This window comes from Arabidopsis lyrata, assembly GCF_000004255.2.
Source record: "Arabidopsis lyrata subsp. lyrata unplaced genomic scaffold ARALYscaffold_2, whole genome shotgun sequence".
NCBI lineage: Eukaryota > Viridiplantae > Streptophyta > Magnoliopsida > Brassicales > Brassicaceae > Arabidopsis > Arabidopsis lyrata.
Genome location: NW_003302554.1, coordinates 14,660,673 through 14,685,850, shown reverse-complemented (window position 1 = coordinate 14,685,850; position 25,178 = coordinate 14,660,673). Strand labels below are relative to the sequence as shown.

Below are 25,178 nucleotides of genomic sequence, written 5' to 3'. Positions count from 1 at the left end.
AAACTTCTCAATAACATTTAACATGTTTCTCTCTTTATGTAATGCAATTGTATGTTTAAAATAATGACTAATGAGTAATGAGGTCTCTTATTTTTCACTTACCACACAACAGCTAGTTTGGTTCACCACAATAATGAATAACTGACCAATGAGACGAGTCCACATGGACATTGTCAGAAAAGTGAAAAAGCGCAGGACATGTTGACATGCACGCGTCATGTCCATAATGAAAGCACGTGAGAAGCACATGGGCATGCCAGAGTCGCATAATCCCATTCATGAATCAGTAATTCGAACACACATTCCTCTGTTACTCCGATCTTCGAACTAAACTTTTTTTGTTTCTTTCTAAAATTTGCTCTATGTTTAAGGTACGAATCACTTCTTGACAAATCCAAGAGTAATATTGAAATTTTGAATAAACATAACTCATATAATATATATTCTAAAACGAATGAAAGAGCGACCCGTTATATTATCATATTTGCATATCTAATATTTCTGTTAATAAGGATTCGATTGTGAAGATTTCATTTCAAGTTTGTTAGAAATGACTAATTTTTCAAGTCTTCTCTCCTCCCATTGCTTCAATTCAAGACACGATTACAGAGCTATTAGCCCATTGGGCTTGCTTATCAAATTAACTATTGGGCTTAGAAAACCCAAATCCGAATTAAATCGAGTTATTAAAGAGGGATAAAAGCTAAAAGCTGTAGAAAATACATGAATAAAATGTCGAAAGAAAAAGCTGTAAAAAAAAAAAAAAAAGTCGAAAATAAATATGAATTCCTTTCTAACATAGTGATTACTGTGGACCGATAACTAATACCACAATAAAAAGAAACAAACATAACAACAGTTATTTAGAATCATTATTAAAAAAACATTTATTTTGAATGAGACATCAGGTGAATTGTAGGTGAAAATCTCCATCCGAATTCAACTTTATAAGCTTTTTACGTCTAGGAATAATTAGCAGCCTTTTTTGAGACTCGTGGAAGTCAAATAGCAATGACGTTAATTGATGTTTTAATAATCTCTCCTTGCGGATCACATAAAATCTAATTGCTAAAAAAAAACTTTAGTTCTATTTTTATAAAATTTCTCCTCCCTATTTTCTGTTTTTACAAATATAAATATACCTAAATTTCTTCATTCAATATTCTAATTTCGTAATTTTCTTTTATAACGAAATAGTGATCCGTACTTTACCACCTAACTAATTTTTTAATAAATATACTTGTCAAATAGTGCATTCACTAAATTTTCTAATGAACTTAAAGCATGACATAATTTCGATTGATCAAATGGAAATGATTATTCAAAATTCATCTTTCTAAACAAGTAAAACATATCTATATTCAAGTCAATAGAATTACTTACTTAGAAGGGACATGGAAAACAGAATTTTGAATAAATAACAAGAAAAAGCTATTAAACGAGTATTACACTATTTTTCTTCCATTGGTGGAATAAGTAATTAGCGAACTATGCACAAAATCTTCCTAATCATCATCAAATCTTTGCTTTGTACCCCGAAACAGGCGTTTCTATCTTTTGACTTTTGACTTCGACCAAACCAGTCAACAGAGAGAAGAGGAAGAGGAAATTGTCATCCGTGACCGGCTGCTTAGAACTGCACCCTCTTGAACGGCATTAGAGTCATTATCTGCTGCATCAGTCACACGTTCACACCGAGGACACATGGTTAAAGCCGAGGTCGATGATGGCTTTAGAGCTCTTAGTTCTTCAACTTCTATTTGTAGCCGTCGATTTTGCTCCTTCAACGATCCGAACCATCTTTTTAGATACTCACATTCCATCTCCGTGTGCTTTAGCTTACTCCTATACATCAAAATTTTTTGTGTAACTATGATTGGTGGTTAATATGGCCATGCGTACTATTAAATATGCTTACATCATACGTAATTTCTAGGTTTTATCCATATACCAACCTTATTATTCGTAGGCTGAATTTTATTAATATATTTAACGAGGTTGGTGTCTGAGAAATTTCTACTTTTAGGAGACTATTCTACCGACCTTTGCATATAACTTTTACAAGTTTATAAACGTGTTTGTACTATGTGTTCACATGTGATACACTATATAAGTGATTGCTTAATTGACCCGGAATGCCCATACGGAAATACGTAAGAGAAGAAGATCATCTTGACATATATCATAAAGTTCTAGACTTCTACTTCTTGTACACATCTTATACAGTGACTTTTGTTTCAAAAGTAACATCATGTTAATAAAATTTTAATTATACTAAAATGGCCCCATTAATATACAAAACTGAAAAATTACAGTAGAACGATACTTTTGTGAAACTGAAAAATAGATATTGAAGATTAACTAACTCTTTCTACCATGCATAACATGTATCTTAGTATCTATACATGAACAAATGTACGTATATACACACGCACTCGTGTTGATGTATATGTCCCTTAACAAAGAATAGGAAAAAGTATATGTGAATATGTAGAAAACTTTCACAAAAAGTGTATGAGTGTGTTTAAAGTTCATTAAAGTTATATGTATATATACTATATGGGACAAACATCATAATTATGGACTGGCCAAAGATGAGCTGAAAAATATAAACAGATCATATATTGTCTCTAACTTTGTCCCTCATGTCCCCTATCGCTTTTTTCTTGTTGATGCATTTATTACATTCTATATTTTGATTTTGAATCATGGACATTATTTATATATAGACACGTAGACACACAAAATAAGAGTACGGGCTTTTATGTGTCGCATAAAATGGGTGATAACTGATAAATATATATGTGGGAATCAACGTGAAACACTTGGATAAAAAAGGATCACTTCCACTTTACTACATTTTCCTAAACTATTATTGTATATATGGTGAATTATGTTGAGAATCTAAGTTACGACACACTATCTCTTTATATATAATATTCTGTCAACGCACTCTCATGTAGTATTATAATATTCTCAACCACTAAAAAGTAAAAATATATTTCCAAAACCCCTTATACATAACATGCCGTATATATATATTAAACATACGATTTATAATTCTTATCTTTTTACAACAATAAAATATATAATTCTTATCTTCCTCGATTTGTATGAATGATGTAATATATGAAGAGGTTGATAGATATACGTACCGAGCTCTTCGATTTTGAAACCACACCTCAACTTGCCTTTGACTAAGCTTCAAAAAGGTGGCTAAATCTTTTTTTTGCTTCTGTGGTTTCATAATCAGCCACCCAAAACATAATCAGCCGACATGATCATCAGAAAAAAAATTAACTCTTTTCTCTTTCTTCTTTCTCTATTCAACGTAAGCAAAACATAAACGGAACCATTAATCTATACTTACAGGGGTTAAGGTATGGTTTTGTATGAAACTCTCTTCAAGAAGATGTGATTGCTCTTTGGTTAGACGGAGCTTTTTGCGCCGCCGGCCACCGGGGTTGCTATCATCTTCGTTGACATGTGGTGTTGCACCGATCATGATCCACTCACGATCTTCTTCCGTCTTTGGAGTTTGGTTTATGTCCAAATCTCTCACCCCGTGATCATGATCACCTACCAAAATATTTTAATTGGAAGACATATTTATACTATTAAAACTATATAATATATGGTTTAATTAATCTTTGGATATGATCTTACCAAGTGAAGGAGATGGAGAAAAACTCGGAATTGATATTGTTAAATCTAAAGAGCTTGAATTAGGTGAGAGGGCCATAGAGGAGGATGAGGAAAAACAGAATCAATAGAATTTGATGAAGAAGATAGTGTTTTTTGTAAGAGAAAAGGTAAAGTTGAAGTTTTATATGACAATAGAAATTTAAGTGTGTGTTCTGTGTGTATATACACATGTGAAAGAACAAAGGAAAAAAGCGAGACAAAGGAGAAAGATTTTGTGATAAGCGTGGAATGTGGAATGTGGAATGTGGAATAAGGAATTAAGCCAAGAGAAATATCCAAATATGTAAAATATTTAAAAGTATGAAACACGACAAAAGATCTAACAAAAAAAAAGTTTCAAGCAGGTCAAATGAAGGAACAAAAATTAAGGGAGAAATATAATGGCCAGTGGTAAGTTGATGGAATAATACAAAAAAAGAATAGAATTATTTAAAGAGGTGTGTGTAAGTGTGTGATTGGTGGGTTTGGAGAGAAAATAAGGGGTTTGACTAGTGTCGTTAAGTCAAATCAGATTCGTATAATCAAATATTACTGTTTTACCAAATTGTATTTTTGGGGTTTAGTAAATTTATTATGGCCGTGTGTGGGACCAATAACGGGTAGTCAAAGTATTGTTATGCGTTAAGCGTTACAAATGGAATAAATAATCTTAGAAAAATGACAATGGTCTAAACTTTAATGGATCTATTAAAACCGTGTAGATTTTAAAATAAAGCAATAGATCTTGAAACTTAAATCATGTACCATCTAAAACTATAAATAATAAAGATATAAATCAAATAATTTTGGAATCTATAGGTTACATAAATTAAATAATTAGCAAAACTCCTTAATAGATATCTATCAATATTAGTAAATTTATACACGTATTTCTATTACTGTATATAGATTAAGCTTGATGTTTATTTAATTTTGAATATAGTTTTGAATGACATACACATATTCTCCACGGATTGTATGATAATGAACTCGTTATCATTGGTTAGGGTTGGCATGCATGACCCAAATTACCCAAATGTCTTATATTTACTGGTCATTTCCTCCAATATTTCCATGCCTTTCGGCTTTTGTATCCTAAGTGGAGTGGTTCTGGGCCCTCACTACCTGCTTTTGTTTTATCTAGCCGACCTTGATCCGGTTTACTTATATGTTGTCTTTTCTCCGGTTCTGATGTATAACTTTGTTCTTGCGAGTTGAACGAGGTTCCTCACACGTTTGTATACACACAACTTTGTTGATTCTGATAACAGAATTTCGGATTTGAACACATGATGTGAAGGTTATTATCCGATTATGCTTAGATATTTAGTTTAGTATGTAAATCAACACAAACAATTTCATGAACATTCGCTTCCAAACCGGAGAGTACATCTTGTGTAGGAACATTCTCCCACAACCGTCCATTAAAACTCAAGTAATAGATAGGTTTTCAATACAAACTATCATAATGTCTCTTTATCTCACACTAACTTTGTATTTATACCCTTTTAAGTACCAAATAATATGGTTTTGGAACATTGATGAAGAGAGACAAGCCAAAGCTTCTGAAAAAGATCTAATGAGAAACAATATCTCAAACAACTCCATGTTCAGAAGTGGAAACATAGCCAATAGGGGTTTCGAGCTTTGAATGTGAAATCCTCCTCCAGGAGCATGTGCGAGTAATATAATCCTTCTGCTCTCTATGTCTCTGCCATAGAACGAGGCTTCTTAGGAAATTTTCCATAGCGTTGGCGAATTATTCAACATCCAAGTAACAATCTTCAATGGTATATCCTCCTCTTCTCCTATGAGACACATTGCAAACATTGCACATTGCGACTTGATTTACGAACGGAGTATACCTCGGTTTGAAAAACTGTGAGTTATTGTGTATTCCTTGCAGAGAGATCTATCCCTTCGCCAAAACCTCGATAAAACTCCTTAAGCTATGATGGAAAACTGTTTGCCAAAACCCCTACTTGCAACAGTTTCCTTCCATCACTTCTTCACAAAGAAAATCAGATCACTTGGAACATAGGCCACATATTTTAATGTCCAAGTCAGAGACTTACAGAAAAATAAAACGTAATACGTTAGGTTTTCTTCACCCAACGTACTGGTGGTGACGGATCTCAGTTCTTTAATTCACGTGAACTTGGGCATGTACAATTCAAGAATTTGCTGTCTTGGATGCTACATGCCTACATCAAATACAATGCATATAAAAGTTACCAAGTTAGAAATTCTACTTGTAAAACAAAATTTTCAAAAATAGTTATGAAGAACTTGGATGTTGCCCCAAAACAAAACAAAAAAAAAAACTTGGATGTTCAAATTTTTTTTTTAACGAAAATGTTGGATGATGTTTCTACTCGTTATGATGGATTTTGTTTTTCTTCTACTTGTCTTCATTTTGAAATGATCAAAATTTCAAATAGATAAATCGTTCAAAAGTGCTAGCGTTGCTAAAAGATAATTGCAACAATTATCTACAAAATGATCAAGTTAATAATAATTTGTCGAAATAAATGTGAGTTAAGGAGCTAGCAACAGAAAAGAATTAAGGAAAACCATATACAGTGTAAAGTTGAGAAATATGTAAGATTCCTTGACAAGCATTTATATAATATAACGTTAATTAAAAAATTTGTAAGATATAAGATTCATCAATCTTCAGTGACTACTACTTCCAAAAAAATGTCTAGATTGAAAAACCTGGATAATTAGATCATTTGTCGATGGAGACACAATTGGTTTAATTAGTAGGGAACTTAAGAAAAGAATATAACAACGTTAATTTAATAATTCAAATTGATAGAAAGAATTAAGAAGCTTAAACTTGAAGACTTTATGTTCTAGAGGTCATTCCTCATTCCAGAATTCCTGAACCGAATACAATCCTGCATAAACGTATTGCTTCTGGTTCATTCTCTTCCTGCCAATTCTCACATGTTTTTTTGCCCTCATGTTGTTAAGCAAAACGAAACTACCCCTGGTCATATTTTGGTCTTTGCACCATTAACTTGTTTTTTGTCTCTGATGAGTATATCATATGTATCTAGATCTATTTGACTCTTGACACATCCTGCTTTATCTATATCCAGCTTTGCGATTCTAAACTCAAAGGCAACTTAATAACATAGCAATCACTATTTTATATGTTCACGTTTCGCACATATGACAATGCATATGAAAATTGCCAAGTTAGAAATTCTAATTGTAAAACAAAATTTTCATAAATAATTATGAAGATCTTGGATGTTCAAAAAGAAAAAGTAATAAAAATCTTAGATGATGTTTGTACTCATTATGGTGGATTGTTTTTCGTCTACTTGTCTTCATTTTGAGATGATCAAAATCTCAAATAGATAAATCGTTCACAAATGCTAGCATTGACAAATGATATTAGCAATACTTATCTACAAGATGATCAATTTTATAATAATTTTTCAAAATAAAAGAGAGTTCACGAGCTGGCAAAAAATGTTCTTTTGAAGAAAAACCATATATATATATATATATATATATATATATATATATATATATATCATATATGTATTGTAAAGTTGAGAAATATGTAAGATTTTTTTTTTGTCAAAACAAAAATCTTATTTCTCAACTTTACAATACACATATATATAAGATTTCTTGACAAGCTCCAAATAGTGTAACGTTGAGAAATATGTAAGATATCAGATTCATAAATTTTTAGTAACTACTAATTCCATCAAACAGTCTAGATTGAAAAATATGTATAATTATATCCTTTGCAGATGCAAATGCGATTAATTTAGGAGGGAACTTGAGAAAAGATATAACAATGTTTAATAATTCAAATGGATAGAAGTTTGACCAGGAAGTCTAAGAAGTTTAAACTTGAAGACTTCAATTCCTAGGGGTCCTTTCTCGTTCCAGAATTCATGAACCAAATACAATCCTGCATAAACATATTTCTTCACGTTCATCTTCTTCCTGCCAATTATCAGTCTCACTTGATTTTTTGCCCTCATGCTATTAGTTAAAGCGAGATTACCCCTTGTCATTTTTTGGTCTTCTGCTGGCTTCAGATTCTTTCTCTTTAAGTAATGTCCTTCGCCACAGTAAACCACCATATTAGCGTTGCATATATCGTTGTAAGCAGCACCTTGCGATATTACAATGCTTGTAGCTAAGTCCAAGCCTTCTTTGTTCATATAGTCGATACCCCCTAACATGTTGAAGTGGAGACCGATTATGCTGAGTTGTGATTTGTATTTAAAATTATCACCAACTTCAACTCCATGGACTACACCAATCCTCTTTTCACCATTAACTTGTTTACCGTCTCTTATGAGTATATCCCGTGTATCTCGATCTGTTTGACTCTTGACACAACGTGCCGCCTTATTTCTGTCCAACTCTTCAAAGACCATTCTGAAATGGTGCAGCACGTTGAGAACCTTCTTACGAGGGGTACGCACGTCAGGAATCTGGTTATGTCGCATTATTGGGAGGAGGCCAAACTCATTTGTTTTTCTTTCATCTCTTTGTTTCTTCACATGCAAAAACTTCCCTTGGGATGAATTTGAGTACCATCTTTTTTTGCTCTGGGATGCAAACAATTTGATAGATTCCTCTAAACTTAGAGGTTTAACTTTACTTCCAAAAGACGGAGGAACCCTCCTATTGGCTGAAGCAACCAATCCACTAACAATAGTACCATGAATTGCAACATTGGAGCCAAAGCCAGCTTTCTTCATAAGAAACTTAAGTGTTTCATCTTCTTTAGGTCTCTGGTAATTCCGATCACTTCTGTTATCTTTAGAACCCATCAGATTATGTCTTGTATCACTTGTGACGACAACTGTTAGAGCATCACTATCAATCCCACTTCTTTGTCCCATCAGACCCTTTCCTGTCTCATATGTGACTGCAAAAGTTACATCATCACAACCAATCCCACTTCCCTGACCCATCAGATTTTGCCCTGCCACACTTGTACCTGTAACAATTACAGCTTCACTTAAAAAATGTGGAGAATCGCTTATAACAAGGACCTTTTGTCTTTTACTAAAAGGGTTTGTCCTTGGAATTATCATCAACCTGGAAAAAATGTTCACAAAATCGGAGACCCCTTAAAGAAAACGTTGAATCTTCTTTGATTCCAAACTCGTTAAAGCTAAATTATAGAAACCATTATGGGAATCTAAACCCAGAGACACCTTAATGACAAAACTAAACAATCATGAGTCTCCGTCTACATTAGGATTTCAATTCTTAGCCACCTTAGAGACAACACTAAATGAACACCTTAAAGAAAACGTTAAAGCAAAAACATAAAAACCACTGAATATTATGCGATAGATACATTTTCAACTCGGCGTGTCTTTCTTGAGACTCTTCTTAAAGATCTTCATGGAGGATCTATATATATGGACGAGAGATTATGGGCACTAGTTATTATTAAAATTAGAGGTGACCAGAAAAACAAAAGAAATTTGAAACTCATTTCAATTTCTACGCAAATTTTCTTATAACTTAAACGGTGTATAAACTCGTACCTCGAAATCGAACCTGAATTCCGTCCAACTGAACCAGTTTATCTGAATAAACCACAATTCATTAAAATTTGTTATTTTTATAAAATATAAAGAAAATACATTGAAATATACTAAAATATAATTCTAGATAAGCTGGAAAATTGAATGACCATTACCTAATTATTATGGTCAATTTTATTTCCCGCGTAATATAATAATAAATCAAGAATATGAATTTGTTTGACTTTGAAAAAAATTGAATCGGTTTATGGAAATATGATAAATTCTTTAAATGTTGCTTTGAAAATTTTACAATATTCATTGATGGAACCAAATAGTAATATAGTTAGTCGGTATATCCTTTACAAAGTTTGTCCTAAACTTTTACCAATTGTGCATTTTAAATTCTATAATTTTTGTTCACATTCGGACTGAACCCAAATTTGGACTAAATCTAACTGAACCGAAATAAAATTTGCTTATATTTGAAATTTACTTTCAAATCCAAAATATTGGAAATTCTGAAAACCCCTAACAAAACTAAACCAAAAAATTGAATGCTCATGCATAATTATTCTAGTCAATTTTTTTTTTTTTTGTAATATCATAATCATTAGGATATAAGTTTTTTGGCTTTGAATAAAATGAAACGGCTTATGGGAGTATGATAAATTATTTGACTAGTGTTTAGGATTGATATTTTTTGGCATTGAATAAAATTGAATCGGTTTATGAAAATATAATAAATTATTTGATTATTATTTTAAAAGTTTTTAGAGTATTCGTCGATTGAACAATGTCTAAATATAGTTAGGGCGTGTTCTTTTGGACGTCGCTCGACACTTTCTAGCGACACAAAATTACACTAAAGTTGTTGCTTTGTTTCTCTTTCCTAGTCGCTGGTTTCTCTCTCTTTTCATATCACTGCAATTTTTGTTCATGATATTTGCTGTTTTTTCAGCGACTGATCAGTAAACCAACAACGGCGTCACTTTTTCTTGCTTTTCACGAGATGTTCAGTTGCTGAGTGTAGATAAAATTAAAAAAACAAGGCAATTTTTGTTGGTCGCCGAATGAAACGCGCGATCACGAAAAGAACAAGGCCTTAGGGCTTGATTGGATCTCCCGCTAGCACCCTCCTAGCGGTTATTAGCAGTCGGTTGCGGTTGTTAGCGGTTGGTACCAATCATAGAAACCGCTCCGTACCGCTTCGAACCGCTCGAAATCGCTAAATTTCAAAAGCTCCTTCCCGCAAGTGTTTGAGGTTGCGGGCGGTAGCGGTTGGATTTTAAAAAAAAAAAAAAAATCAAACATTTACTTATAATTATTATAATATATATTAATCATATATAAATCTTTCATCTTTGTATCATGTTCTCATCAGAAACCCTAATAATATTCTGAAACCCTATTTCTCTCAATGTCTTCCATCCAAACTGATGAAAATCAATAACCAAACGTAAGTATCATATATCATTTTATTCATTCATCACCTCATGTGTAACTTTTTGAATATTTTTCATAGCATTGTTTTTTTTCTTTTTATTACGTATTGTTTTGCTTTTTGATTGAATATATGTTTTGATTTGTTTTCTCGAATAGAAACTCACTTGCTTTTTGATTGAATTAAACGTTATTTACAATTTGTCCATTACTCGATGTTAAACCAGATGCATAAAGTACTATCTTGTTACAAAATTTATTTATTTTTGAATAATTATTTAGTACTTTATTTATGGTTTTAATTATTAAGCATGTTCAATTTTTCTAATATTATCATAATAATATATTGGTGTTTTTATTTCTTTTTTTTTGTAATATTTTTTATTTATTTTGGTCATTTTTTTATTTAACTGCTACCGCACCCGCTGGTTTACCAGTCATAAAACTCCCGCAAACGCATCCATTTTCAAACGCTAAATCAGTCGTTCAAAACGCTTAATAACGCTTGAAGCCGCAACCGTCCGCTTCCGCAAACTCCCGCAACCGCAACCGCAACCGCTGCGTTTAAACCAGTCAGGCCCTTAGTCGATAATTGAGTAGATAATAAGGCAATTGGTAAGATTATCCTTGCTTTCGAAAACTCAAAAAACTTCTTACCGACGTCTTCATTCTTCTCTAACTCTAAGAGAACGCATACTCTAGCTAACTTTCATTTTTATTAACCAAATCGATTTTGGGATCATTATTTTCATCGTAATTAATAAGCTTATTTGTCTCATAATATCATATCACTAATATTATATGAGCACAAACCGCTTAGCAAAATTTTTTATAAGACAATAATCTTCTTAAATTCAAAACATGCGTTCGAGTATTCTGTCCAAAAGATTTAAGAATGCAGACAACTTCACTCGGAACATTCATAACGAAATCATCAACCAAACTACATTAATAAATTTTGAAATAAATAAACCTCCTTGCAATCATCTAGTACATGTATAAATAAAAGAATCTAAAAGAAAAGGGGTCAAATCTCATCAATTCAGAAATATAAAAACCCTAATTTGTTTCTTCATGAAGATGGTCGTCATCCATAATTTCAGCACGGCAGAGAGGGCAATTATAATTATCACTCCAAGCTAACCACTGATTGATACAATCATCATGAAAGACATGCGAACAATTTCGCATTTCGGATAAGTCTTGATCCTCCTCCAAGCAAATAGCGCACGTTTCCATAGCTGGTTCCTCCAATATATATGGTCTTAATGTGACGTCAAAGGAGATGTACAATGGCCCTTGAACTCGCTTGGCTTTCGAAGCGATGTTGAAGGAGAGAATTCTGCATAAATTGGGAACTTGGAGCTTTGGATAGAGGAGATTATACATGTTGTCTTCATCAAAGCTAGCGATATTGTTCAAAAGGAGGTGAGGGGTTGGGAACGGAGGAGGACCGCTTGATCCTAAAGCGACCACGTTTTCACGCGTTACACTGATCTCCACTGTGTTCGATGTAGATTTGCGGGTAACGCTTGCATCAATACACACGACTTCTTTAATCTCACTCATTCTTTAGAATTGGTGGAGGGTACCAAAAAAAAAAAGTGATAGACAGGAGAACTCTGGATTCAAAGGATTTCATGAGAATTAAGGATGGGAGTGTGTAGATATATATATAAATATATCAAAACCTAAACTTGTTTAGGAAAAAACAAAAAACAAAAAAAAAGAGGAAATCTTCTATTTCCTTTTTCTTTAAGATAATAATAATAAAATTCATGTGCACTATTTTGATTTTTGTTATTTTCCATTTTTAAGTTTAATTTTAAATTTCCTTTATTTGGGAAAAAACAAATTTTCGCCGATACGATATCATCCACAGATATAGAGAAGCCTAATAGAGTAACAATTATTTATTTTGATTTTCTTTTTCTTTTCCTTCTATGTATTTGGTTTTCAATTAAATTTTTGCCATATATTTTCAAAAATTAATTTGTTTTGTCGATTGCAATTGAATCACAATTAGCCTCTCGTAAATCACTCGAAATCTAATTCAAGTTTTGATGAGGTAGTAGACACCAGTGGAAACCACATGGATGAAGGCTCCAACAGATATTGTTGTCAACATTATAAAACTCAGAGCCCAATGAACCTAATTAAAACCCACAAAAACCTAAAAGTTGTATTAGCAATTTAGCATCGAAATCTTCTGCATTTCTCTCGATCCCTTATGTTATTTTTATGTTTAAAATTCGGCAATTTCTTGATGTTTGTTCAAGGTTGAATATAGAGAGACGACAGTGGGAAAAACAATAGTTTTTTGTGCTAATATTACAATGGGTGACTTGTTTCGGTTCCTTACACTGATTAAAGATAGAGATGACTACTATACTAGTTATGTCGGCTGATTTATGAGCTTAGTGAAAAACCACACGTACTAGTGCTCTCACTGAACCAAATGAGTTTTTAGCAAGAGAAAGCAACAAAAATGGCAACTAAATAGCCGTGAGCAAAGCCGGATACACCGGACGGCGAGCTAAATATTACAACCAGTACGTGAATAAATAAAAGAATCGAAACGTTATCTTAAATCACTTGTAAGTTCTAATCCTAATAGGGATATTCTAGACACTGATTGTTACGTGAGTCTCACCTTGCTATCAAACTGAGAATCTATCAGCCGCCTTTAGAGTTGTGTATTGATTCAGAAAAGATACGCACAAGACAAGAATCAAGAAATCTGAAATCTAGTATAATATGAAAATTCCATTTCATTTATTGTACTCAAAGAAAAGAGATATAGGCGATCAAATCTCATGAAAAGACATATAGGGGATCAAAATATCAGTAATATAAAAACCCTATTCACTACTTTCGTCGTCACTCGTAGAGCCGTCGTCACTCGTAGAGTCGTCGTCACTCGTACAGTCGTAGTCATCCAGAATTGGAGCACGGCAGGTAGGGCAACTATTACTCATACATAACCACGCAGTGATACATTCACTATGAAACTCATGCGTACAGTTTGGCATTTCGGTTAAGTATTCATCATCATCATCCTCCAAGCAAATAGCGCATGTTTCTTCCTCGATTATATATTGTTCTATTGTGACGTCAAAGGAGCCTTGAACTCGCTTGGCTTTGGAAGCAATCTCGGAGGAGAGAATACGGCATAAGTTGGGATCTTGGAGCCTTGGATACAGGAGAACATACATGTCGTGTTCATCAAAGCTAACGATGTTGTCCAAAAGGAGGTAAGGGGTTGGGAACGGAGGAGAATCGTTTGTTCCTGAAGTGAGATTGTTTAGACGCGATACTTTGATCTCTACTGTGTTCGATGTAGAGTTGCGTGTAACGATTGCACCAGTACACACCACCTCTCCCATTCTTTGGAGCGTACAAAATAAAAATGGTGAACTCTGGATTCAAAGGACTTAATGAAAAACAAAGTACAAGTGTCTCGATATAAATATATCTAAACCAAAACATGTTTAGGGAAACCAAAACCAAAAAGGGAGGAAATCTTTTTTTTTTGTTGGTCAACAAGGAGGAAATCTTCTATTTCCTTTTTCTTTAACATGATGATAATCATAATTCATGTGCATTATTTTTTTTTTGTTAAATTCCTTTTTTAAGTTTAATTTCAGATTTTCCTTTTTTTTTGGGAAAGATACGAAATCATCCACCGATATAGACCTAATAGAGTAACAATTATATACTTAATTTGATTTTCTTAATTATTCTTAATTCCTTTTATATTTCCCAAAAAGACCTAGAAAAGTTGTTAGCGATTTAGCATCGAGTTCTTCTCCATTTCTCTCGATCCATTATTATGCTTTCTTTTTTCTTTTTTTTTTTAAATTCGGCAATTTCTTGATGTTCTGTTCAATGTTGAATATAGAGAGACGACAGACAGGGAAAACAATAGTTTTTTGTCCTAATATTACAATAGGTGTGACTTGTTTCGGTTCCTTACACTGATTAAAGATAGAGATGACTACTACTAGTTATGTCGGCTGATTTATGAGCTTAGTGAAACCACACATACTAGTGGTCTCACTAAACCAAGAATGTGGCAGTTCCACAATCACTCAATATATTTGGTAATGTGGATTACTGAAGAAGCTTATTGCAAGTTCCAACGCCAATGGCTGCGGCGAGATGCCAACCGGCGTGAATGAATGGTGTTTCAGGGAAAAGATCATCAGCTATGAACAATGCTCCGCCCAATAACGAAGACATCTTGTGTACATCATGAGCCATTTTCAAATCTGGATCCTCTAAGGCTCGTTTCGCAAATGCTACCTGAGTCAAAAAGTTGAGATTTGTGTTAGATTAGCGTCAACTGAGATTAGTTACATGGAGTGGAAAAGTTGAGATTTCTTAGCACCTCCATCATTCCAGTGTGAACAGCTGATACCACGAGAGGCTGGAACGGTAGAGCCAACGCTGATGCAGCCATCAAGAACTTTGGGTTCTCTTCTCTAAGAGCCCTCGTTAGACACTGTCAAATATACAACGGATAGTAAGTAGAAAAGAACATGAAATCCCAGAGACTATTAATAGTTATCTTTGTATCTTCAATGGGGACCAATTCTGGGATGCGCACAAATTAAAGACTTACTACTGTCGCTGTAGCTATCATTGTGTAATCAGCCCATCTAAGATACTTCCTCAATTTCCCTCTTGAAGAATGATACAAACTCGATGCAATTCCAACTCCGATTAAGGAGTTTGCATACACCTTCATGTTCAGGTTTTTCCTATAGTCGAATATATCTTCCATATTCAAAAATCTGTTTCAAAGAACATAAAACTGTATATATATAAAGTCAGACAGACAAGAAAGGATGATTACCTCGGTGCCTGCATACCGAGGAAAATGAAAGGGATCGATGTGATCACATTAGCAGCTGTTTCTAATATACTCTGATCGCCTGTAGACAAAGTCGGACATAGGATCAATACAACACACAGAGATGCAAAGAGATACGTACAAGATGGAAGGAACTGAGTCTTACCGTGGATGCTGCAATGGATGGGTCTTAGGCATGGAGGTCTTTGTTGCCAAACACGTCTACAGAAGATAAACGAAGAGCACTGAATCAAACACCAAACCTATTTGAACTAGACATCACCCTAACCAATATCTCTCAATAGGTCAAATCGATAATCGCATCTTGAGCCTATGAATAAGCTATTAAAAAGGTACCAAATAAAACTTACTCAATGAATAGTCTCTGCTTTGTTCCTGCATCCGCAGACTCATAGCTTGAAACTTGGCCAATACTCTCAAATCCGAAATGAGAATGAGAAACAACATGAACCCCATGGACACCCTCAAGGGATTTGCTCGTCGTCGATACGCTTTGAGGGCTCATAGAGGATCCTATTATCAAAGACCACCCAAGCTAAAAATCTCTGCTAGCCAGCAATTACTTGCTGGTCTAGCTAACCTGGCTTAATACAGTTGATTCAACTACTGCTACAATCACCACAAGAAAACAAAAACATTCAACATTAACAATAATTGCAATTGAACAAACAAAACACTAATCAATTAACTAATAATCTTGAAAATTAAGTTTTGCCAGATTGGGAAATTAGGTTACAAGTCGTTTCAAGATCCTGTCATCTAAAATTAGATTGCTCCTCTAACTGTTTATAACAACAAGAATTTGTCAGTTTTATATCAAATTCATAGGGTTTTGTAAAATAACTGGATTCAATTCATCCAAAATTGATCTGGTAAGCATGCAACAGATTCAAATTCAAACTAATCGTTACGTTTGAAACGAATTAAGTTACCGGAGAAAACAGAGACAAAGCAAATACGTACATGATTGAATCATAACACAGAACAGATTTAGCTCAGTGAGAAGAACTGATGGCACAAAGAATATGCGAGATTAGAGTTTAGGGAACGAACCTTGCGATGGTAAGATACACAGAGAGATGTCGAATTCGAAACTTAAGCGATGAAGATAAGAAAAAGCTCGAGAAAAGAATGGAAGTAACAGAGAGAAAAGTTTGGAAGAAGAAAAGGAAACAGCGACAGAGATGATGAGTCACGAATCTTTTGACTCTTATGGGGATATTCTTTCTACAACAGTCGGCTGTTTCCCGTACCGAATCCCGGTTTAATCCGGTTCTGTTTCTCTAGTCTTAAAGATATGGGCCAAATATGGGTTGAGCCCAATGCTACTGCCCTACGGGCTTAGTCTTTGTTTCTGTCACTAATGTTGATATATATAATATAAACATTATTCTAAATTGAAATAATTGATCATGAAAATAAATGTAGTGGACTAGTGGTACTAATCATTTGATTGGGTCACATACTCACATTGATTAGGTCACATATCTTTCAAATTGAACATACATATATTGATACATATCACATGATTTAAATCTAAATAGTGACACATCAACAACACTAGCATAAATCATTAGGCTATGTCTTGATCTATATTTTTGTTCGTGTGTATGTCTTGGTCATTTCATTTGTACTATTATATAGAAATAAAATATACATTACATACATCATTTTCTCTTCGTACCAAAAAAAAAGAAGTTAAAATAAGTATATATATAAACAAAGAATCTTTTTTGAATTTACCAGGAATGCTAGATAAATTATCAAGTAACTATAAAATTAATTTGTGAAGTGATCTTGGTCTAGTGGCAAATGATAAGTCCACAGAAGACAGACACCATCACACCAGGGATCGAGTCACCGACTCTACAATTTAATTGTAGAAATTAGGCTAATAGGCCGGCCAGTTGTAGCCCAAATGTTGACAAAAAAATAAAAATAAATAACTTTTAAAAAATTCACTTTAAAAAAAGAACGAAAAAAAAACAGCTTAGAAAATCAAATTTGATTACATAGTAATTAAAAAATCCACACAAGAATGTGATAACATTGCTGAAAAAGGGAAAGATAAAACATTACTACAAGTTGTCATATTTTGGTTATAAATATAAGTAATTGCTAAATCATTAATGATCAAACACCAACTCTTAACATTAACTAGTTTCTATATATACAAAAAGGCTAAATGCTATCCCCGAAGAAGAAAATAGCTAGTGGTGAGCGCTAGTGTACCAAAATTAATTAAGAACACACATTCTTATGAAATGAATTCAAACTTAGGTAAAACAAATAGTGCATTAATGAATATTTTCGACCGATACTTATAGCTAGAGAATCTTTGGGAGTGCTAAAAAAGGTGCATCATAATTAAGACCGTTATGTGTCGTGGTTATACATTTATAAGAGTGTTAAATCTAGTTACACTATTCCCAAGGTGTTTCTGACGTGATTGTGTCTTGCTTGGTTGACAAAACAAACCCGGTCATAAAATTCAAGTTTCCGCTATGTTTTCATCTTTTATTTTGTCGGCCGATTTTGTCTTGCCATAATATAGAGACAATCTATTGAATTACGTAGTTCTCTATATATTTCAAAGTCTCCATGTCTATATGAAACCATGATCTATATTTCATTGTGTGCAAGTGAAACACACATGACACAATACATATAGGTTACTTGGTCATTTAGATTTCGATTTGGATGTATTTACTCGTAGCAGATTTGCTAAAAACGTCTACCAATGGAGCTCGTTTAAACTCGGAAATAAATCGTTAATCTGAGAATTATACACATTTATTTATGAACGTTCTTTATTTATTGACGTGACTGCCTATATTTAAGAAGATGGGAGAAAAGTGAGGATTATATATAAAGAAGGAAAAGGTAGAGAAGAGAGGCAGATGGGAGCAATAAAGAAGATGGACAGTGTCACAGGCTCACAGCCCTGGGGCCTGACCATTTCTCTTCTCCATGTGTCCTTCAAATTATATTAACCCTGGTCACTCAATAGTCAATCCCGTTTATTTCATTCACTTCACTAACTAGTTTGAAATGTCTAGTTTAAACATGTAGACGAAAATGCTAGATAAAATTAACGATGAAGACAAATTTATAAGAAAAAGTTAGATAAAATATGAATGATATGAATAGAAGTCATACTTTGTTTATGTGCAAACTTTTTTGTTTCCCCACTTTTTAGCAGCTGCGGCAGTAAAATTATTTTTAATACGTATTTACTACAAAAGTACAAATGGTTAACTTTTAGTGGATTTTAAAAGAATAATTACACCAATCCAGTTATACTACTGCCTTTTTTTACTCTTAGTCTTAACTGATACATTTTTTTTCCCATAATAATTAATAACGAATGCATAATATTTGAATCCGAAGATATATTGCGTATTAACATTTTACGAAACCACGGTTTATACTTATTCAGTTATTTGTAAATGATTGCCATGGAATTTGAAAATTCAAGTTTATATATTAAAAAAAAAAACTATTTTAATATGTTTGAAATGGACGATGTTTTGTACGCTTTGGAAATGTGTCGATGTGGATAGTCATGAGCAGTTGATTTATCTTTTCTTTTTTTTTTTTCTTTTTTTTTTGTCACAGAGTAGTTGAGGTATCTAAATCTCTACTTTTGGGGTACTCAAACAATTAATAGTAACAGTAATATGAGAGAGACAACTGTTCACACTTACTCAATTAGTAGGGGTAGGTATAGGTTGAGAGCAAAGAGAAAAAGGTGGAATTATGAGGACAGATGCTGAAGAAGGAAAGTTAAATACTTTTTCCGTTTCATAATATAAGGCGTTTTGGATAAAAAATTTTGTTTAACAATATAAGTCGTTTTCGAGTTTCTATGCAAATTATATATTACTTTAATATTTTATGATTATATATACTATACAGTCTCTTTTATGGCTGGCTGAATTTTTAAAAAGTAGATCTTCTTAATCAGCGTGTTTTTACCTAAAACGACTTATATTATGAAATGGAGGGAGTATGATTCAGAGCTTCTTCTGCACACACTTTCTCAAATTTCAAACACAAACCATACCATCTCATTTCTTGAAACATTGCACACCAAATGAGATCATTTAGAGCTTCTTCTGCACTAGCTTCATAAAATTTAAAACACTTAAACCATACCATCTCATTTCTAAAAACATCGCACGCCAGATGAGATGATTTAGGGCGTCTTCTGCACTAGCCTTCTCAAATTTCAATTACTAAAACCATACCATCTCACATTTCTTGATACATTACACACCAAATAAGATAAATCACAGTTTTTCTGTGAAATGAAACACAACAACATTGTAACCGTTGCAACACTTAACCAATTCACAATTCTCTTTTAGTTATGTTAGGTATTAATAAGATAATTTTAATCTCCTTTAGCTTTTGGGCAAAAGTGGTGTATAATCTTTAAATTCTTAATACTACCCTAAAACCTAAAATATAATCGTTTCTATGCTCCATAAGAACAAAAAAAAAATACTCCAACTTACAAAATCTATGACAAACTCGATTTTACACTAGAGTACCTTTGGATCGCGATCAGCGTTCCCCGTTTGCGTTTTGCGTCTTGCTTCTTGCGTCGTGCGTTTTGCGTTTTGCTTGTAGCCCTTGAAGGTGGGTGAAGGGGTAAGTGATAATAATAGCAACGCGTAAAAGTTAGTTGTGGAGAGGATTGGGACCCGTGTGAACTACTCTCTTGTCGTCTCCATAAATAACATCTCTGCTAAATGGCCCACGAAACGGCGCCGTACTGTATCTCAGAGCCTTTCTCGGCGGCGACCCGACGAAGTGAGGACCTGAATAACCAACATGAGCCGATGAAGACAAACCTATCTGAAAACTGACAAAGAAGACGAAGAAGTAGAAGAAACACATAGTCATATTCACGTCCCATCTTCTCTTCTTTCCTTGTCTCTCTCTTCGTACCAACATGTGAGTCATCTCACAAAATCTTGTTACGGAGGAGTAACCAGAAACAGACGAACATGAAGACAAAGGGATAGTGAAAGTCAAAGCAAAACAAAACAAGAGAGAAGTAGGAGAAAGAAGAAGAAGAAGAAGAAGAAGAAGAAGAAGAAGAAGAAGAAGAAGAAGAAGAAGAAGAAGAAGAAGAAGAAGAAGTGGGTTTTTGGAAGATTTTTTGACTTGTAAAAAGTTGCTGATGGGTCTTCGGATTCTTCTAAGATCTGGCACTATTCTTTCCTCTAAAAGGCAAAAGCTTTTACAAGAATTCTTTTTTTCTCTCTCTTTCTCTCTTTGTCTCGGAAGTCGTAAGCAAAAAAGAGTATGTGTGGTCTGTAAAAGAAAGTACGGCAGGAGGTATTAATAACGGCTGTCACCTCTTTGTGTTTATTCGAGGGAAGAGTCTTCGAAAGCACTCTCTTCTCTTTACCATTACTATCTTCACTTTTTTGTTTACTAATTACGAATTTGGACGTACTAATAATTGTAATTAGGGTTTTTCTTGGTAATGACGATGAGTTGTGTTATTTATTAGTATGATATTTGATGGTGAACACATTGGCCAATGTTCTTTTGAGGCATTGACTTTGTAGGTTTAGACAGCTCACTGTTCTTAAAATAAAATAAAATTTAGCACCCTACTCTTTTTTTTTATCGGTTTTTGCGGTCAAAGTAGATGAGATTGGGACGTTATAGTCAATTTAAAAAAAAAAAATTGTGAATACTATTTAATACTATTTACTGTTTTCAGTTTATGATACAATAAGTGATGTCTTGACTCTTTGACCAAAAGGAAAAAAAAAACACAGTGCTGCAATATCTGAATCCATGACTTTTATATAAACTGATAATTAACATATGATGTTTAGCGTGGCAGAAATTATTTGTGAATGAGAATGACAAACTCAGATTCCAGCATCACGGTCGATCTTAACAATATCTGGTTTCATTGAACCTTGATTAAAAGCTTATGCAACAATAATTCAAATATATATTTAAAAAAAAAAAAAAAAAAAAAAAAATTCAAATATCACAAAAAGAAAACATACAAAATTAAAATATCAATTATGTTTTTGGAAAAATAAGCAATGGTCTAATTTACAGCTCTAAAAACAGTTATTTTGTATGTTTTTAACAGAATTGGTCATCAAATCTTGAAGAATTTTATAGCTTATAATCCAAACTCTCATTCCCACTGAGGGCCACGAGGCCCACAACAATCGTACCTTGATTCCTCCTCTACCACTTCCGGTGGGCTTCAAACTATCATCTTGATTCTTGGATTCAATTTCATTTTTCTTGTGGGTTTACTACTCGAGTGTACTTATTGTAAAAACATTGGTAACTGCTGCTCCGTTTTAATTTTCATGTAAACATTTTTATTAGAAAACTCTCACAAAAGGTTCAACACACGACAAAGATATTTTGATAAGCTGAGGAGAAACTTGGGAGGGCCTCAGACAAATGAACCATGTGAGTAATTAATGTGATCGATCAATAATATCAGATTATCAATATAAGACGTAGATAGTTGTAAAAATGAATTATTATGATAGGGTCACGAAACTATTCATGACATTATTTTAACGATCAAAAATGGTTCTATCCTTTAATACTTGCTCACTCATTCTTCTACAAATAGAGGCTAAAAACTAAAAAAAGAGAACACACTCATCTCCTAAATTCCTTACCTAATATTTTCTTAAGATAAGCGAAAAATCATGGCAGAAGCGTCTAGTTTGGTGGGGAAACTTGAGACAGAAGTGGAGATCAAAGCTTCGGCTGGAAAGTTTCATCACATGTTTGCCGGAGACCACACCATGTCTCCAAAGCAACTCCAGATAAAATTCATGGATGTGAGCTGCACGAAGGCGACTGGGGCAAAGTCGGCTCTATCGTCATCTGGAAATACGTTCATGGCAAGTAAATCCTATATTTCTTTTTCTTTGCGTGTTGATTCGTAAAGTTAAACCTAGGGAAGTAAAATGTTGAAAAATTGGTGCAGATGGAAAGTTAACAGTGGCAAAGAATAGGATCGATGCGGTGGATCCGGAGAAGAACCTGATCACGTTCAAGGTTTTAGAAGGTGATCTGATGAAAGAATATAAGAGCTTCGCATTCACAATCCAAGTGACCCCTAAACAAGGAGCGCCAGGGAGTATTGTGCACTGGCACCTTGACTATGAGAAAATTAGCGAGGAGGTGGCTCATCCCGAAACTCTCCTCCAATTCTGTGTCGAGATCTCCAAAGAGATCGACGAACATCTCTTGTCCGAGGAATAGAAAATTACTCCTCGTATGTGTGTGTGTCTTTGAACCTGCAATAAATAATGAACGGTCGGAGTATATGTAAGAGATATATGTGTTGGTGTGTGTCATGCGTGTATGCTTACTACTACGGTTGAGTTATGTTTGAAGTTCAGTCTGATGGAACGTGTGGTAGTATTAGCGAAATAACTTCAAAGCTTATGTATGTTACGATCCTCTTGTTTGGTTTATAATATTTTATATTTTGATTTTGATTTTTTATTTTTGAAAATTAATCTCCGCCTTTTTGCTACGTGATATAATGAAGATAAAATTAAGAGTCAATTAGCTGTATGCTAATTATTTGAGAAATAATTAGCTTGTACATACACAACTTTTATTCTTTGCAAAATAAGAGAGAGAAATCTTTGGTTTTGAAAAAATCGGACGAATTTACCCCTGAAATAAGATACATGTGTATTTCCCGATATATCATTATATATCATGATATATAATCAAAAAGAGAATGGTTAGAAAAACCAGAAACTGATGTGATCATAAAAAACCAATCAATCTCTATGACGACTCTGCAAATAATCCTCCAACTCAAGATCAACACCAACACGATTCAAGACATTATCTTCCACTTATTCTCAAGTTCCTTAAACCTCTCAACATCAAACTTATGACTCTTAAGCAACTTCCTCTGCCTAGAAAGAAACAACCTTTTCATGAAATCTTGATATGTTGGGTCTCTTGAAGTCATCAAGAAATAAGCATAACCCACAATAATCCCAGTAGCTGTAGTGAAAAACGTTATTTGTTCTTAGCGTCGTCGGTTGACGGTGTCTCAAATCATATCTAACAGAAGCTCAATAATAACGAACGACATCCAAACATACGACGTCTCTATATCGAAATTTTTTAAGGTTTATTGAGTTTATTTTAATCAGAAAAATGCGACGAGTTTAATGAATTCAAAATATCATAATTTTAGATGCAATTAGTTTCACAATTAAGAATAATCATTTGTTTGGGGTTATCATAAAGTAAAGAAAAAAGATAAAGAAAAAAATAAATAATAAAAGTAAAGAGAAACAAAGAAGGAAGGAAGAAAGAATGAAGTGTTTGATTTTAGGGGTATTTTAGTCTTTTTATCATGTTTTCAGTTGATCATTTATTTACAGGTTTGCCACTTCTCCTTTGACTTAAATACTTAGGGTATGTAGTGTAATTACTCTAAAATTAATCAAAGTATATGCCGGGCCTATCCACCAAAGCCACGAAACAGATCGGAACTATGTTTTCCTTTGTTATATATTTTTTATCTCTTACTGAAAACTAATTTTAATTTTAATGTCAGAGTCAAGAAAACATTTTTTTATAGTGAATTTGTGCTGAAGAAATAGATAATAAGGAGGTTTGTCTCTGAGGGTCAAAAAACGATTGAAAAAAAGTTTAGTTTTGCTAGTTATTACAAAAAACCTAATGCATATTTTGTCAATGCGCGGGAGAAATAGAAAAATTTGATATTTAATTAATGCTCAACAGTTGAATTGACCTTTACCCGGCAACAGACAGAAAGAAGTGACGATTATGAAATGCGACCGACTTTAGTTTGAATCTATAAGAAAAATATATAGGCGGATATTACAAATTTTAAACCACTAACGGGTTTAATTTTTTTTTAAATTAAAATCAAATTTAACAAAAAAAAATTAATTAACAACGTTATAAGTAGAAATTTTTTTTCAAAAGTAAAAAAATATTTACTTTTGTACTGTTAGCAATAACTCATGGTATACTTATATGAAGAACTAAAATTAAAAATATTTATCATAAACTTGGTGAATGAAACCAAAGTGGTTTTTAATTAGACACGTTAAAAATATAAAGATGATAAATCAACTAAATCCCTTAGCCTTCCAAGCTAATGTTGCGGTTTCGATTCCTATATACTCGATTGCAATGATTTTATGTTCAATCAATAAAAATTGATAAATTCAGAAAATTATAAGCACGATGATATCTGAATCTTATATAATTCAAATATGAACATAGAAAATTTAAATAAATAACTTTGAAGTAGTATAATTAAATTCAAAATATCAAAATCAAGAAGCATATATGGTTCTTACATATTCAAGAATTTCAAATAAACAATATAAAATTTTACTTAAAAATCATCACATATTTCTAATTAGAAAATAAAATTGATATAAATAATGTAAATTTTTAATTTAAATCATGACACATATCTCTCTCTAAAATCATTAGAACTATGATATATTATATCTTATATAATTTAAACTGAACGTAGAAACCAAAATAAATAATTTAAAGATACAACAGTTAAACTAAAAACAAAAAAATTATAAACATGATGATATATTAATATTTGATAATTTAAATAT

At 33.1% G+C, this 25,178-nt stretch overlaps 7 protein-coding genes across 8 annotated transcripts; 1 reads left to right on the top strand and 6 right to left on the bottom strand.

Moving 5' to 3' along the window:
- Positions 1–1,342: 1,342 nt before the first annotated feature.
- LOC9323401 (homeobox-leucine zipper protein ATHB-X) lies at positions 1,343–4,489 on the bottom strand. The gene is made up of 4 exons (XM_021033948.1): positions 3,667–4,489; positions 3,371–3,579; positions 3,156–3,235; positions 1,343–1,845 (listed from the first exon to the last, which is right to left on the bottom strand). Exons 1-4 carry the CDS (start codon positions 3,740–3,742, stop codon positions 1,584–1,586), a joined length of 627 nt encoding a protein of 208 aa, XP_020889607.1. The 5' UTR covers positions 3,743–4,489; the 3' UTR covers positions 1,343–1,583.
- Positions 4,490–7,511: 3,022 nt separating this feature from the next.
- On the bottom strand, positions 7,512–8,642 carry LOC9323400 (YDG domain-containing protein At5g47160). The gene has a single exon (XM_002887290.2). The coding sequence runs from the start codon at positions 8,640–8,642 to the stop codon at positions 7,512–7,514; it is 1,131 nt and encodes a 376-aa protein (XP_002887336.2).
- Positions 8,643–11,457: 2,815 nt separating this feature from the next.
- Positions 11,458–12,295, bottom strand: LOC9323399 (uncharacterized RING finger protein C4G3.12c). The gene has a single exon (XM_002887289.2). The coding sequence runs from the start codon at positions 12,216–12,218 to the stop codon at positions 11,709–11,711; it is 510 nt and encodes a 169-aa protein (XP_002887335.1). The 5' UTR covers positions 12,219–12,295; the 3' UTR covers positions 11,458–11,708.
- A 472-nt stretch (positions 12,296–12,767) lies between these two features.
- On the bottom strand, positions 12,768–14,074 carry LOC9323398 (RING-H2 finger protein ATL7; the record flags this gene model as incomplete). Its single annotated transcript, XM_002887288.2, has 1 exon — positions 12,768–14,074. A coding segment is annotated over one exon (564 nt), but the record flags the coding sequence as incomplete, so codon positions are not given.
- A 489-nt stretch (positions 14,075–14,563) lies between these two features.
- LOC9324869 lies at positions 14,564–16,718 on the bottom strand. Of its 2 annotated transcripts, none has more exons than XM_021009938.1 (7): positions 16,579–16,718; positions 15,876–16,134; positions 15,671–15,726; positions 15,508–15,586; positions 15,274–15,412; positions 15,040–15,153; positions 14,564–14,954 (listed from the first exon to the last, which is right to left on the bottom strand). In XM_021009938.1, exons 2-7 carry the CDS (start codon positions 16,028–16,030, stop codon positions 14,763–14,765), a joined length of 735 nt encoding a protein of 244 aa, XP_020865597.1. In that variant the 5' UTR covers positions 16,031–16,134; positions 16,579–16,718; the 3' UTR covers positions 14,564–14,762. The 2 variants fall into 2 exon arrangements, with proteins under 2 accessions (XP_020865597.1, XP_020865596.1); XM_021009937.1 differs by having other exon boundaries at positions 15,876–16,131.
- Positions 16,719–19,736: 3,018 nt separating this feature from the next.
- Positions 19,737–20,629, bottom strand: LOC110230659 (CLAVATA3/ESR (CLE)-related protein 17). Its single transcript, XM_021034149.1, has one exon. The coding sequence runs from the start codon at positions 20,494–20,496 to the stop codon at positions 20,212–20,214; it is 285 nt and encodes a 94-aa protein (XP_020889808.1). The 5' UTR covers positions 20,497–20,629; the 3' UTR covers positions 19,737–20,211.
- A 1,469-nt stretch (positions 20,630–22,098) lies between these two features.
- LOC9323397 (MLP-like protein 43) lies at positions 22,099–23,041 on the top strand. Its single transcript, XM_021036108.1, is given in 3 exon segments — positions 22,099–22,326; positions 22,329–22,436; positions 22,523–23,041. Coding segments are annotated over 3 exon segments (474 nt in total). The 5' UTR covers positions 22,099–22,238; the 3' UTR covers positions 22,801–23,041.
- Positions 23,042–25,178: the final 2,137 nt, after the last annotated feature.